Consider the following 15,909-nt stretch of genomic DNA (forward strand, 5'->3'; position numbering starts at 1 on the left):
ATTTGTCACCCATTTTTAATGATAGAGCAATTTTTACATTTTCTTATATGAAGCTTTTGCTTTAAAAGCTAGGAGCTGAAACAGTTGGATTTTCTAACTAAAGTGGTTTCTTATGAGTGTCAGCAACCTAGCCTTCTTCTTTCTGAAAACTTTGCAAATTTACTGTTAACTCTAGCATATTGTCCATTCCAGAGTATCATATTTTAACAATACATGATGGACTGTCTAAAGTCTAAACCATTCCCAAATGCTCATCAATAAATTTTAAAACCTTTTTAATCCCATAAAATGTAGGGAACTGACACAAACATAATATGCTGATGTTCAACAATTCTGGGCAAAGAAATATTTCCCTGTCCCTGTGTTAAATAATACTGAGAACAAAAATAGTTTATCTACTTGCTTCAGGGAATGCTCCTGACCATATAACTACTAAAATAGCTTCGTTGTTCAGGAGGACTGACTTCAAGACTTCTCATTTCATTGTATCCACCAATCCAAAACTTGTATCATAAACTTAGCCCAGTTCTACCCAGTTCCTCGCCTTTCAAGACCTTGATTAAAGTGGTCCAGCCCATTCCAATCCCTTAAACCTTTATAAATATCCTATTTTTCTCTTTCTTGTTTTCCCTCACTGTAGTTAGTCTAATAAGCTTAGCTTTGCTAGTTGACAATAAGCCTCATCATGCTGAATAATTTAAGGAGGATTAATAATTTAATCAGTAGATTCAGAATTTTAAATCTATGCTCTTATTTTCAGCCTGCTAGTCTATCTATATGGAAACCCCTCAAACCTCAAGTCTAAGACTGAACTCCTTTCCTTCCCTCTTCTACTTACTTTTCCCACCTGTCACCTTCATGTCATGGGGTGGGAGGAGTTGTCCTATTCCTATTCTGTGCCCACAACTATACTTACTCAGATGGAAATCTTGAAATCATATTCACATTTTTATGCTTTTCTGATAGCTAACCAGTTTCCAAGTCCCACTGATAGAAATAGCAAACAAAAAGAAACAACTGGTTGATTATCCATCAGTGAGAATACTTGAAACAACATTATGTACAATGTAATGATATGGCTTTATGTTAGAATATAGAAAAATATATACTGTATGATGGTATGATGGTAGGTAGAACAGCATATATATTACCTCATTTTTTATGCTGTTGCACATAAACACATCTAGAAGTCTGGCTGTTATCTCAGGACAATGAAATTTGGAGTAAAGATAGGAAGTAATATTTACTCTTTTAAAAATAGATTTTATTCTATAATTAAAGAAAAAACATTGTTAAGCCCTTTTAAGGATGAAAATAATGACAGATAAAATAGTGGCATACTTGTTTTAGAGAAGACTTTTTTCCCTCTCATTTTGTTGAAATGTAGAAGTAGGTTGGGTAGTTACTGAGACTTTGAAAAATTTAATTTTTGAATTCTTAGTACCATCCTTTTCCCCAGAATATTGAATGATTTTTTCTACTTTAGCTCCTAAGGTTCCAGGAAATTTTATTTAGAGGTCTAGGTTACTAAGCAATACTGCTCAGAGCACTTTACATGATCACTAACAATGGATTCAGGTGATTTTTTTTACCCACCCACCCATACTTTGACCTGTAAGCAAAAAAAAAAAAAAAAAAAAAAAAAGAAAAGAAAAAAATTGAAAAATGCTTTTTCAGGAGATGCTTATTTCTGTTTAAAAACCGGTGTTATTCTACATCAAAAACTAATGATGTAATGTATGATGATTAACATAACATAATAAAATTTAAAAATATATATAAATGAGAAAATAAAAAAACAGTTATTAAAGGAGTTACTATACTAGTTGATGTTTGATTTATATAATTATAAATAAAATGCACATTTTAAGTAAAGCCAGTTTTAATGGGCTGAAAATGAAGCTGCTCAAGAGATTTCATTAGAAACTAAGCCTTAAAGGCTGAGGTCAAAAAAGACTGCTGTTTTGTGATGACAGTATTTGTTAATGTCTCCTGTGGTGCTGCATGCCCACGTGGGTGGTCCATAAATATAATTTGAAATGAAAATGGTACCAGACTCTTACTGTGGTGATTTAAAAGGCAGATTTGAATATGGACTATCTATTTAACACCTCCTACCCCATATTGGTTGAAGCTAATTAATTTTAGCTTTCTGGAATTTTATAACTAATAAGATCCAATTCAGGATTCAGGCAGTGGCCTTTAAAAAAAAAACACACACACACAACTATATATAGTCTTTTTGTTTTATAGTCTGAAAATTTGGGGATGGGGATGGGGATGGGAAAGTTAAGGATAGTTAGATTTAGTCTCTAGATTTAGTTTATAAGATGAAGATAAGTCAACTCTTAGAATTGTGATAATTTTGATAGCCTTTTTTAGAAAGTTACACGATTTCTTTGAAGAATACATTAATAGCTATTACAATTCACGCACCTTTAGAAGATATTGACATATATTTTTTAGTAATACTGAGAGTCACAGTCCTATTTGTCTTGAAATTCTAACATAAAATTATAGATGTCTTAATTTCCAGGATTCCGTATGGTCATTTAATTTTATTACCTATTATTCCTGTGTTTTCTCATTTGACAAATGTTTATTGATGTGTACTGTGCGTCAGGCGGTATTCTAGGTACTAGTGATACAACAGTGACAAAACAGTCCCAATATTCCTGTCCCCATGAAGCTTACTTAGTAGAAGGAGATAAATAAGTATGTCAAGTGGTAAGTATTATGGAGAACAAGTGCTAAAGGAGAGTAAGTGGTGCCCAGAAGTAGGGATGATTTAAAATTTTGAGTAGAAAGGAAATTCTTACTGAGAAGCTGTATTTGAGCACAAAGACCTTAAGCAAGTGAGGAGCAAAGGCAGCTCTGTGGGGAAGACCATTCTAGACCAGAAGTAACAGCAAGTGCAGAGTGGAGGTATGCTGGAGGAAGTAGAGGAACAATGAGCAGTCAAGTTTAAGGACTTTAGCTTTTACTTTCAGATGCAAGATTGTGAGCAGACGAATGACATGATATTCTCAAGGGATCACTTTGATTACTGTGTTGCATATAGACCAGGGCTTGGCACACTTTTTCTTTAAAGGATAAGATAGCAAATATTTTAGGCTTTGTGAGACACACTGTTCCAACTCTGCCATTGCAGTATAAAAGCTACCTTAGACAGTACATTATGGATGGCCATGGACATGTTCCAGTAAAACATAAAAACAGGTGACAGGCTAAATGTAACTCTTGGGTTATAATTTGCCATCCCCTGAGATATAGACCATAATAAACCCAAGGACAAAAACAGGTTGACAAGGGCGCCTGGGTGGCTCAGTTGGTTAAGCGACTGCCTCTGGCTCAGGTCATGATCCTGGAGACCCGGGATCGAGTCCCCCGTCGGGCTCCCTGCTTAGCAGGGAGTCTGCTTCTCCCTCTGACCCTCCCCCCTCTCACGTTCTCTCTATCTCATTCTCTCTCTCAAATAAATAAACAAAATCTTTAAAAAAAAAAAAAAACAGGTTGACAGGAAGCTTTTGCAGTAATCAACAGAGAGCCTGTGGTGGTGATGCAGGTGGCAAGAAGTGGTCAAATGCTGATGTATTTTGAAGGTAAAGCCAATAGGATTTGCTGAGAAATCTGCTATAGAATAGGAGAGAGAAAGGAGTCAGGGGTGATGCCTATGTTTTTTAGCATTTTAATTAGAAAATGTTATTTAATATTTTATATCCTACTTATTAGGTAATATCTAGAATAATTGTCTTTAAAATCTGCTTATAGCTTTTAAAATTATCCTTTTTTTTTTTCTTTAAGCCTGTTTGACTTTGTTTTGTTCCTGGTATTCCTTCCTAAATTGAGGACTATTAAGATAACCTATTAACTTCTTAGTCTCCCTTGGTCATTGCACATTTTCTCATTAGATTGCCCTCACAGCTGAGAGCAAGTGTGGTCATGTGGTATGTGGGGTTAGGGCATTACCTCATGGTCAAGAAAGCAAGCAAAATAAAGATGTTAGCCTGTTAGCTACCTATGGGTAGCTCTATAAGACTTACCAGTCCTGTGAAAATAATATACAGAGCCTACCTTATTTTGGTAATGTGTTTATTAAAATGTTTAAAATGAATAGTTCTTGACGAAGTCTATCTAAACTATTAGATAAAGCCTTTGAACTATGCTTACTGACTTCACTATTTCTCACACTGCCACCATTCTAAGCACACTTACCTTCATTCGCTTTCTCCACACCCAGTCACTTGCTAAGGGATGCAGCTTGTTGCCAGAATGACCCTCACATCTCACAGGAATTGTACCTTTTAACCAGTGCTCCACTCTGACCCACACTACAACAATTAAGCTGTTAGCTTAATTGTTCTGAAGCGGTGATTATCAAACCTACATAGGATCTGAGTCTTGAAGGCTTGTTAAACACAGATGGCAAATTTTTGATTCAGTAAATCTGAGGTGGGACTCCAGGATTTTCTGAGGGTTCTGGTCTGGGAGCCACACTGTGGAAGCCACTGTTCTAAAGTAGTCTGATAATGCCATTCCTCCAGTAAAAACCTGAAGTGCCTCTCTCCTCATCATCTGACAAATTCAGTCTAGGATTGAAGGACTACCTCTGTTTTTTCACACATTTCTGAACATGGTCATCTTTTCCACCTTTGCTTTTCAGCTGTTTGTCCTTGAAATATCACAACTAGTTTCTATGCTGCCCCACCCATTTTCATCACTCAGAGTCCTATCTAATGTTTATTTCAAACCCGACCCTCTTTTTTGAACCTCTGCACGTGTTCAGTCTCTTTTTATCCTTTGAATTCCCATGACATTTACTTTTTATGACATTACCTTACTCTGTCTTAATTTATAGTCCTTTATATATCATATCTCTCTTCTACATTAATTTTCTTAAGTAATCTCTTTGCCCAACGTGGGGCTCAAACTCACAACCCCTAGATCAAGAGTTGTATGCTTTACTGACTGTGAGCCACCCAGGTGCCCCTGTTCTACTCTTTTATAGGAACTTAAGCTCCTTGAGGATAAGAAAATATATTTTTCGGGCGCCTGGGTGGCTCAGATGGTTGAGCGTCTGCCTTCGGCTCGGGTCGTGATCTCAGGGTCCTGGGATCGAGTCCCGCATCGGGTTCCCTGCTCGGTGCAGAGCCTGCTTCTCCCTCTCCCTCTGCCACTCCCTCTGCTTGTGCTCTTCTGTCTATCTCTCTGTCAAATAAATAAATAAAATCTTTAAAAATATATATATATATATATTTTTCTGTCTCCCTCAAAACAACAGTTTCTAGAATTAAGCCAGTTTTTTTAATTTGTTATTTTTTTGTCTTTTTAAAAAATGTTATTAAAGTATCATAAGATATTAATATGCCTATTATCTTGTAGCTTCTTGCTTACTTTATCTGTTGGATGAAATCCATTGTACCTTCTAAGTACCTACTGACTTCCTTTTCGTATTTGGATCCATTGTTTTCTGATTCTGCTGCTCATCTATAATGTTATAAAGAAGACATGCTTTGTGTGGAATACACATCTGAAAACACCTTGTATGTCTGAAAAGTACTTTGCCCTCAGCTGATATAATTGATGGGTAATTTGGTTGTGCTTAGAATTCTACATAAGAAATTATTTATTTATTATTAAATTGTTTATTTATTATTATTATTTATTAAAGAACTTTAAGGCCTTGCATCATCATCTGTCTTTCATTTTTAATCTTCTTTTGAAGCTAACTTGATAAGTTCTCTTTTCTCCACTCTCTCTTGGGGAGCTCATCTTCATTAGTGCTGAATATCTTCAGTCGATCATCTGTCTTACCGGTATTTCATATTTTATGCCTATCATTTTACTTTGGATTCTTGAATATGTGTTTAGCTTTATCTTCAAACTATATCCTAAATTTTATATTTCTTATAACAAAGTCTTAACTTTCCTCAAGTACTTGTTCTGATCTTTTTCAAGCATCCTTGTTTTATGGATGTTATATCTTCTTCAATACCTGAAGGTACTAAACATTTTTCTTAATGGTTTCCTTTAAATAAAATTACAGTTCTGTTTATCTTGGAACAATTCTGTTTATCTTGTTCTTTGTCCTTCATGCTGATATTTTCTATATATATCTGATGATGTATTCATATTTATGTTAATGTGTATTTAAGTATCAGGAACTTCTAGGAAGCCTCATCATGGGAACTCTGTGACAGGTTTCTAGTGATCCTTACATTATATTTTAAAATAAATGGAAGGGAAACCAGTTGTTTTATTAGAGACCTTTTAAGTGTGTCTTTTCATCTTCCAGATTGTTGTTGAAATCTCTCATCACCTGATGGCTTTCTTCCCATTCTATTTGCTGTTAAGAGATTGCTGTGGGCTTTATTCCTATACTATAACTTTAATGAGGTCCTGGGAAGGACAAGAAACAAATGACTGTGTCCAGTCTGTCATCTTGAACCAAAAAGCTTGGTTCTCAAAAGATTGAAATAGTTCTTCATGGTTAAGTACTATAAATTTATAATCTTTTGCTTGGCAGATAATAAGTTTGTGAATTGATAGCTTTATTTGGTTTAAATCTACCCATCAAATGCTACCATACCTTGGTCTTCATTGTCTGTATTTGGCTTCAGATAACTGACTGAACAAAGAAGAGACTACTATATTAGCTGTAAGTTTATCGATTTGCCACAGGAAGTACAACTGTTAAAGAAACTAGAGGCTCAGGGTTAGTGAATTCTCACCAGAGAGAAAGAATCTGTATGGAAAACCAAATTTATAGTCACAAAGTTTCTAGGTAGGCATGGATGTCAAAAAGAGGGCCTCATTGATCTTATTGGCTGGTATCATCCAGCTGAGATAGCCTGATGTATTGTGTCCATTGTCAAGTGAGGTTGCCATGCAGACCAGAAAATTAGGTATTGACCAGAGCATCATTTTTCTTGGGTTTTGCTTGAAATCCAGAAAGTCTCTTGATGTTAAAGTTCTTTTTCTAGGTGACATTTTGATTGTGTTGATAAAAGTTCAACTAAGACAGAATAGTAAAGTTAATTAGGTATAAGCTTTCTAAGTTCTCTGGAGTCTGTGCCAAAGCCAACCTAGGTAATTTTGTGAAACTTATATAGAGATTCTTGTTCAAGGTTGCTAACTCCTAAAACTGTCTTTTCTTTAAAAAAAAAAAAATCACATGTAGATTTCTCTCTAAATTTAATTCTCAAAAGGTCAGTCTATCCTGTCACTATATACCACAAGCAGATATTATCTCATTGTCATTTACAAAGAAACTGATACTTAAAAAGTTAAATGATTCACCCCAGAATCTCATGGTATATGTGACAGACTCAAGAACTAAATCTCACTTTTCTGTCTCTACCTTTAATATTTTCTACTATACTCATTGAACTATTTTCTGAAAAAAATAAAGTGGTGGAAAATAATTGTTTTCTGTTTGTATTATATTTGACTATCCTTGGTCAATTAAGACTAATAGATAGTAAATCTTATTAATTTAGAGCTTACTAATAAGTTTGTGATTATTTCTACAGGTTATATGCTAATGCTTACCTTTGTACCTCCTTTTTATAAATTTTATATGACCAGTGAGTAATACGTATGAAATTAGGAACTTTCTTTCTTGGAGCACTACTATTATAGTACCTTTGAAATACCTTAGTTACATAAATGTAATCAGAGCTCAACACAAGTTATACTTGTTCTTAAAAATAATCACTGTAAAACTCGATCTTTAAGATAAAACATCTGGCAAGTTCTATCTTCATTAACCTGATACAGTTTGTGTATTCATAAAATATAGTAAAACTATTTCCTTTAGAATTTCTGTGATTCTTTATCAATTCTTTCCCTTTTACCCATCCCCCAGTGAAATGTAACAAAATATTGATTTAACTGTACACCATTTGTTAAATTTTCAGATTTAGAACTTTGGTTTTTATTACGTATTTTAATTTTTTCTGCCCTTTTTTAATTTGGATGTGTGTTATGAGTATCTCAAAACTTTTCATGTATGTATATATTTTATATGCTGTAAGTCCATTTGACAGTAAAACAGTGATTAATTGGGATTTTACTTTCAGAATCTTTCAATCCAACCTTCTTTTTCTATCCTGACCTCACGTTTTCACTTGGATTGTCTTCTGACTTAGTGAACTTCTATCTACTCTCAATCCCTTTTGTTAGTCTATACTCCACTCATGTAATTCTCTTTCTTAAAATCATTTGATAAATAATTCCTAATCATATCACAATACAGGCAAGCTCCTTAGTCTGTATACAGTTAAGATTTACATGTCTATTTTAAATATTCAGTAGTATCAAAACCCTAATCAGAAATCAAAGTTAGCATAATCATGGACAATCAGGAGAAGAAAATAGAGCTATCCTACGACCCAGCAATTGCACTATTGGGTATTTACCCCAAAGATACAAATGTAGTGATCCGAAGAGGCACGTGCACCCCAATGTTTATGGCAGGAATGTCCATAATAGCCAAACTATGGAAAGAGCCAAGATGTCCATCAACAGATGAATGGACGAAGTGGCATTCTAAACAGTCCAATCTTCTGCCAGTTTTTTTTTGTCACTAGGCAAACAAAATACTCGCTTTGAAGTTCATTCTCCATGGTACATGAGTTTTCTCAAAGGCCTTCTTTTATATGCATATGTAATATAAGGATTTGTTTTACAAATAAAGTACAAATATAGAGTGTAATTAATTCTAAGTTGATTTCAGGTGAAGGTATAACATGATGATGACTTAATTGTGGCTTAAATCAACACTAAATGTTTTAAAAATATATTTAAAGTAGAAGGTGTGATTTATCGTAGTTAATAACCAAAGTTATCTTAGTGGCAGTCACCATACATTAACAATGACATAACAGTCTAAAAGGAAACAAGAAATATATAATATAAAATTTATCAGGTATATTTATAAAGGTTGCTGTTACATGAAAAACAGATTTAATTGCACTTTCTGTTATTTATCTATTTGATGATAAGTAAGAAGTGATGGAGGAAGGGTAGTAGTCTCAGTATTCAAAAGACTTTTGATTTTATTCATGTGCTCCAGATGCCCTTTCTTGGCTCTTTTAATTTTGATCTTTTTTGTGCAGTCGCCTTGTCATCAGAAAAAAATTTTTTATCTCACCCCTATTTTAATTTTTCATTGTTAACAGTACTCTTTAATTAGAACTTTTATATGTCCTTTTGAGGAACAACAGTCAGAAGTTTCCTGAACACTTTTGATTTTAGAACACAGTCCTTAAATGAAACATCCAGTGATTGAAATTTACTTTGAAGGTTGAACCAAATTCAAAATACTTAATTATAATTTTTTAAATAACTGCAGAAAGACATCTGTAATTCTCCTAGGTATCTGTGATTCAGGTAAACAGCTAGAAGATGGCAGATGGTGAGGTGAGAAGCCCCCTCTGTTTATTCAGTGTGGAATCATCACTTGAATATAAATATAGGCATGCGCTTATTAACCAAAATCCTTCTGTGGTCATATACCACTTTATATAAATATAAACATAATGACATATACATATAAAGATAGCTATAAAGAGTTGTTACATACTCGTTGTATGTATGGATTTGTGGTCTAGTGTCATTTTTCAACAACAAAGAGGAACACTAACAATGACTACCTTTTAATCTTATGTTAGAAGGTTTTCGTCAAATCTACAACCTTTGAAAATGGTAAACATGTAAAATAATGTGATAGGAAAAATAAGGTATATCTATTGTGATGGGCAAAAGAGTCAGTGACTATAAGCCAATTTCAAATGTCACTGAATGAATTATTAGACCTCTGTGGAAAAATGATTTGATTTGACTTGCTTCTGCCAGCTCAGCCTGTCTTAAAATCCCTGTTCTGGCCCTGAAATTTCTAATTCAGTGAATTTTTGACTCCCAAAGTATCTTTAAGTGTGGCAATGGATAATAGAACTTTTATTTTTTAAGTTTAGAACATTATAACAATGCTGAGAAGGTTGAATGACTTTTTTCAAATATGTTTATACTTATAAGATGAAGCTCATGTAATACTTAAGCCATGGAACATACTGTTCTTGTTTTTAAAATAATTGTGAATAGGCATTTTTTGCATAAATCCCAGCTTGTCCCTCTCTTCATTTTTGAAACATTCAAATTGGTTATTTTTATTTAAAGGCATATTACTATTTAGGAGATAGTGTATTACTGAGTTATATACGTTCGAATTTCATCAAATCCATTTATATCTGTATTTGTAACTGAACCAATGCAAGTTTGCTCCGTGGTGAGTCAAAAACTGCACCAGATTGAGTCGTTGCACAAAGAAGACTTTTATTTGTAGCAAATGAGATCATGAGGAATGGCTTCCAAAGCTGTGACTCCCCAAGAAGGGTGAATGAATACCTTTTGTTTAGGGTTAGGATGAATGAATATTTAGATAAGGAAGCCTTGTCATTGTATGTAGAGATAAGCATCAGGTCATGCATGCACCTTAAGAAAACATGTCTATACGTATAGTAGATGTTATGTAAATGAGGCCGTGGTTCCTCTTTGGGCAGAGATTTTAGTATTATAATGAAGTAAAGGTAATTGCTGGTCATTCCAAGGGTTACTCCTTGGTCCATCTGCACAGGCACAAGTTAGGGTTTTAGCTCAAATGGTTTGGGTGGTCTGGGCCAGTGCGACGTCTTTGTCAGGGCAGTTGCCGTCACCTGAGGGGTGGTTTCCAGTTTCATTTGCCTGAGTTAAGAGATAAGCCAGAAAGAAGAGTTTAAGGAAGAATGTAAAATGGAGATTAGTGAATATAAGCAGGTAGGCAGTAAAGGTCAGGTATTGGGGTCTAGCTGGTGAAACTTTGACTATAGATACAGAAAAATAATGTCCACTTGAGCAGCTCTTGAGAACTGTATTCTTTATCATGGGTTCAGTTATACCTTGAAGTGGAAAAAAATTAATATTAACTGCACTTTGCATGGAGATTTTGGTATATCTCTTTTGGTCTTTAGAATGACTCTATAAGGAAATATGGTGATACCTCCATTTTACAAGCGCGGAGTCTAAACAGTTCAGATTTTCCTATTCACATGGCAAAGAAGTAGCCAAATGATGCTTGACACGAAGTTTCTTAGAGACCAGAGTCTGAGCTCTTCCTTTACCATACTGGACATTTTAGTTATACTTTCATTTTCAAGATATATGCAAGTATCTTGTTTTGACATCCTTGGAATCTTGTCAGATTTTAGTTAAATAACACTTATTATATGTCTTTTTCATTGTGCCATTTTAGTGAGTATGGAGTAGCATCTCATTGTAGTTTTGATTTGCATTTCCCTGATGACTACTCATGTTGGACATCTTTTGGTGTGCCTGTTGGCCATTTGGATATCTTCTTTGGAGGAATGTCTATTTAAATCCTTGGTTCATTTTTTGTTTAGTTGGGTTGTCTTTTTTTATTTAGTTGTAAGGGTTCTTTATATGCTCTGGATACAAGTCCCTTATCAGATACATGATTTACAATTTGTTTTACTCATTCTGTAGGTTGTTTTTTTTAATTTTTTTTGTTTTTTCATTTTCTTGATGATGGTGGTAAAGCCCAATTTTAATCCTCACTTTTCTGAGTTTTGAAAGTACCCCATATAGACACAGCCCTTTGGATGTAGCTGTTTATCGACTGCCATGGCATGAACCAGGAATATATCTATACTTAATACAGATTCTAGATTTCAGATACTTTTTTAGTAGTTTCAAGATTATTATTACTTGTGGTTCTTGCACTCACATCATCAAAAAGTAATACTTTTGAGAACTTGACAGTTCATAATTTTGAAGAGAGGATGGCCATCTTTTTTGATTCATAATTGTAAAACATTTCCATTTTTAGATTTGTAAACACCAATGATCAAATCACTTAATTTTTTCATTTCCACATGATATTTTTTCTTCCAGACACTTTTGTATACACACTTGCCTTCAGCCTTTGTTCATTTGTTAACCATATCAAATAAATTTTGGTGCACAAATGTAAATGATGAAAGAATATTGTCACATATCTTTCCAGCAAAATGGTATGATCCAAGTTCCTGTTGCATGTTATTGCATGATAAAGTCCTAACTGTAGAATAACTAATTGGATAGAAATACCATATTTCCTTTTTGCCCTTAGAAATGTTTTATTCATTTATCAGTTCTTGGGTTTGAGAAAATTGATTTAGGATATCGTTATCTGTAGGCTCATAGTCTGAGATTTCACTTACACCAATTTTACCATTATTATTGGAAACTAGATTGTTACTGTCTCTTTGCATTCGTTTCCTGGCTTGTTTCTAATATTTATGAAGCATCTTTATCATTTTTCTTCTCTTTGACATTGTGAGTGAAAAATAAAAGATCTCAATTCTCAAAAAAAAAAAAAGTGTATTATTTAGCAATATAATTTTTAAATAAAATACCCCTTTTAAAACATTTAGCTTGCTTTGGCAGTTATATTGAGTATGAATGCCAGGTACACGGGTACTTTGGAATACTTAGGCTTATCTAATGGAAAAAGTGACAAATTGAATACAGGCATACCTCGTTTTATTGCGCTTCACTGTATTGCACTTTGCAGATACTACATTATTTACAAATTGAAAGTTTGCAGTAACCTTGCGTGAACACATCTGTTGGTACCATTTTACAACAGCATTTGTTCAGTTCATGTCTCTGTGTCACATTTGGTAATTCTCATAAAATTTCCAGCTTTTTCATTATTATAAATTATGGTGATCTGCAATCAGTGATTATGGGTTCCTGAAAGCTCAGGTAATGGTTAGATTTTAGCAATGAAGTATTTTTTTAATTAAGGTATATACATTATTTATTTAGACATAATGTTATTGCACATTTAATAGACTACAGTTTGGTGTAAACATAACTTTTATATGTACTGGGAAACCAGAAAGTTCATTTGATTCACTTTAGTGCAATATTCACTTTATTGAGGTGATCTGGAACCTAACCTGCAATCTCCAAGGTATGCCTGTAGTTATATTACTTTGAAGCAAGTTCTATAATCGAGGTGAGAATAAAATATTAGGGGAGCAGAGTATGACTAACAACTTTCCCTGTCTAGGTGTCTCCTCTGCTAGATTGAACTCCCAGCACAGCACCCAGCTATAATGTTGGGTGCTAGTTACCATAGGAGAGGAGAGAAACATTTATTCAGCCACTACTGCTTGAAATCTTTTTGGTTTTTGTTAGGAAGCTTTGAATATTCCTTCTAGACTTTTCTGTTGAGGAAGAGAGCAAAAATTTGAAGGAGGCCCTTGCAGGGATGGGAATCAATAGATTATCATTAGATTGGTGTTCCCAGCTTGTGAAAGGAAGATATTGCCTCTTTATTAAACTGCATGTTTCTCTGCCAGAAAAAAAGATTGCTTTGTCCAGTTGGTATTGAGTAATTCAGAAGTAAATGTTGAAGTATAGTGGAAGGGATTAAAGTAGATAAGATTTAGGTTATCTATATACTTATATAACATATTTAAAACTTTACATAACAAGTCTTGTATTTGTATAAACTGTAACCTAAAGACTCCTTTTCGTAAAACCATGTGATAGCCCCCAAAGTAAAATATATTAGAACCCTTGTGTAGTAAACTGGGTTACAGAATTCCCAGCTCAATTTTATGTTTTAAGAGAAAATAGCATTTATTTATTGACACTGAGAAGAGAGTTCATAAAATTAGAAATCAACAGTATATTTTCTTAATCAGCAATAGGATGTGATATTAGTCTCCTAATTGCATGTGGAATTTCTTGCCATTGGCAACTTTGGTTGAAATATGCAGAAGTCATAATCTTTTTTGTAATTAATAGACTAAAAAGAAGTTGCCTTGTAAGATAAGGATTTTCTTCTGTAATGAGTAAAGGCCCTCTGAAATTTGCAAGGTTAGAATCCTCTATTAGCTGCAGAATATATGATTTCTCAGTGAGATACATTATATTGTGCTGCCCCAGACCCTTCTGAATGGTTTAAATAAACAAGTATTTCCTTAGATATTATTTCTCAGATATATGTCTATATTAGAGGATTTTGTAACCTAATGGAAATAATGTATTTGGATAAAATTAGTATGGAGTCTGACACAAATGTTAAATAACCAGTCTCCACTGTCTCTTTAAAGGTTGAATTTTTTTTGAAAAAGTATATGATTGATTGATTTTCGGTATATGATTTATTTTTAATTCAAGATTAAATACTAATCTAAATTTCAAACAGTAAGCATATCCATAAATAACAGTTTTGTATTTCTTTAGGAGCAGCAACCTTTTCAGGCTAGCATTCTTAAAAAGAAAAAAAAAAGTCTCAAAACACCTCTCAAATTTGAGCTGTACTGAGAATTGGATTCTTAGAAAAGTACAAGTTAATTATAATCACATCTGATTACTTAGTTCATTTTTTTTTTTTCTTATCTTCATCAGGAAAACTTTACCTGTTTTCATTTAGGACATGTCTGGAACTCCAGTTTAAAATGCTTCTTCTATTTCAAATAAATTGAACTATCCAATATAATTTTTCTTATCCTAAAAGCCAGGATTACATTGGTGGCATTCCTTTTTTTAAATGTCATATTATTTGGTAATTTAATACTATACTAATACTGGAGGAGTGGGCTTTGGGGAAGAACCTAGATTTCAGTCCTATCTCTAACACTTATGGACTGTATGACCTTGGTCTTTAGTTTTGGTTAATAATCTTTTAGATAAATTTTTAATAGTCCATTTCAAGAAAGAAACTATCTCACTATTGTCCTTTATTTGCTTTATAGATCAGTGTACTGTTACCCGGACTTACCTGTTCCTTCACAAGTTCTGGTTCTTTAGTGCCGCGTACTATTTTGGTAACTGGGCCTTTCTTGGGGTAAGTAGTGCAGGTATCCTGGGGATGATGTGATCCTTAATTGCCCATTTGTATCACAGTAGTGCCATTGGATTTTAAATTCATTACTTTCTGAATGATCTGAGATGTAAGAAATAACACGTAGTTTATTTAAATTTACAGGTATTCTTGATTGGATTAATTGTATCCTGTTGTAAAGGGAAGAAATCAGTCATTGAAGGAGTAGATGAAGATGATTCAGACATAAGTGATGATGAGCCCTCTGTCTATTCTGTTTGACAGCCTCTGTCTTAGGGGTTTTATAAGGCTGACTGAATGTCTATTATGCATTTTTAAAGTGTTAAACTAACATTAGGATGAACTGACCAGCTTTCATCAAAAATGGGAGCATGGCTATTAAATAAACTATATTTTTTATGTTATCTGAAGTAACATTGTATCATAGATTAACATTTAAAATTGCTATAATAATTCTATGTAAATATAAAACTGTGGACTTTGTGAGGGAATGTTTGTGGAAATTTTTTTTCTCTAGTGTATAATAGTGTTGAATTGATTAAAAATCTTCCAGAATTAATATTCCCTTTTGTCACTTTTTAAAAACATAATAAATCACTTGTATCTGTGCCTTTGGGTCTTTAGAGTGATGTGGAATTCTAAAGTGTCTATAACTGCTTGTCTAAATATAATACAATATAGCTGATAAATAAATGTTACTCCTCTATGCAACTTGTTTTCTATTTTCTACATTAAATCATTAATGCCATTCAAATATATTTCATGAGCAGATCTCAAGCTACTTGGTGCTGTAAGACCATGGCATCCCAAGATGAATTGTATTGTTCAAATATTAATCCTTTAGATATCTTACCACCTGTATAGTATTTAAGGCATATACATTGTTGTAGGTAGCTAACCTCAAAATTTGCCTTCCAACATAAATGGGAGTGTTGTCAAGAATAATTGATCTTGGGGCGCCTGGGTGGCTCAGTTGGTTAAGCGACTGCCTTCGGCTCAGGTCATGATCC

The 15,909-nt window shown here is 33.7% G+C and overlaps 1 protein-coding gene across 1 annotated transcript in view; it reads left to right on the forward strand.

The window, feature by feature from the left end:
* Nucleotides 1-15,508, forward strand: part of LMBRD1 (LMBR1 domain containing 1) — a 131,971-nt gene extending 116,463 nt beyond the window's left edge. Inside the window, exons 15-16 of the mRNA XM_044917714.1 lie at nt 14,811-14,902; nt 15,044-15,508. Coding sequence (XP_044773649.1) covers nt 14,811-14,902; nt 15,044-15,160 — 209 coding nt within the window. The 3' untranslated portion in view covers nt 15,161-15,508. The remainder of the gene's footprint in view (nt 1-14,810; nt 14,903-15,043) is intronic.
* Nucleotides 15,509-15,909: the final 401 nt, after the last annotated feature.

This window comes from Neomonachus schauinslandi, chromosome 8 (assembly GCF_002201575.2).
Source record: "Neomonachus schauinslandi chromosome 8, ASM220157v2, whole genome shotgun sequence".
NCBI classification, from domain to species: Eukaryota; Metazoa; Chordata; class Mammalia; order Carnivora; family Phocidae; genus Neomonachus; species Neomonachus schauinslandi.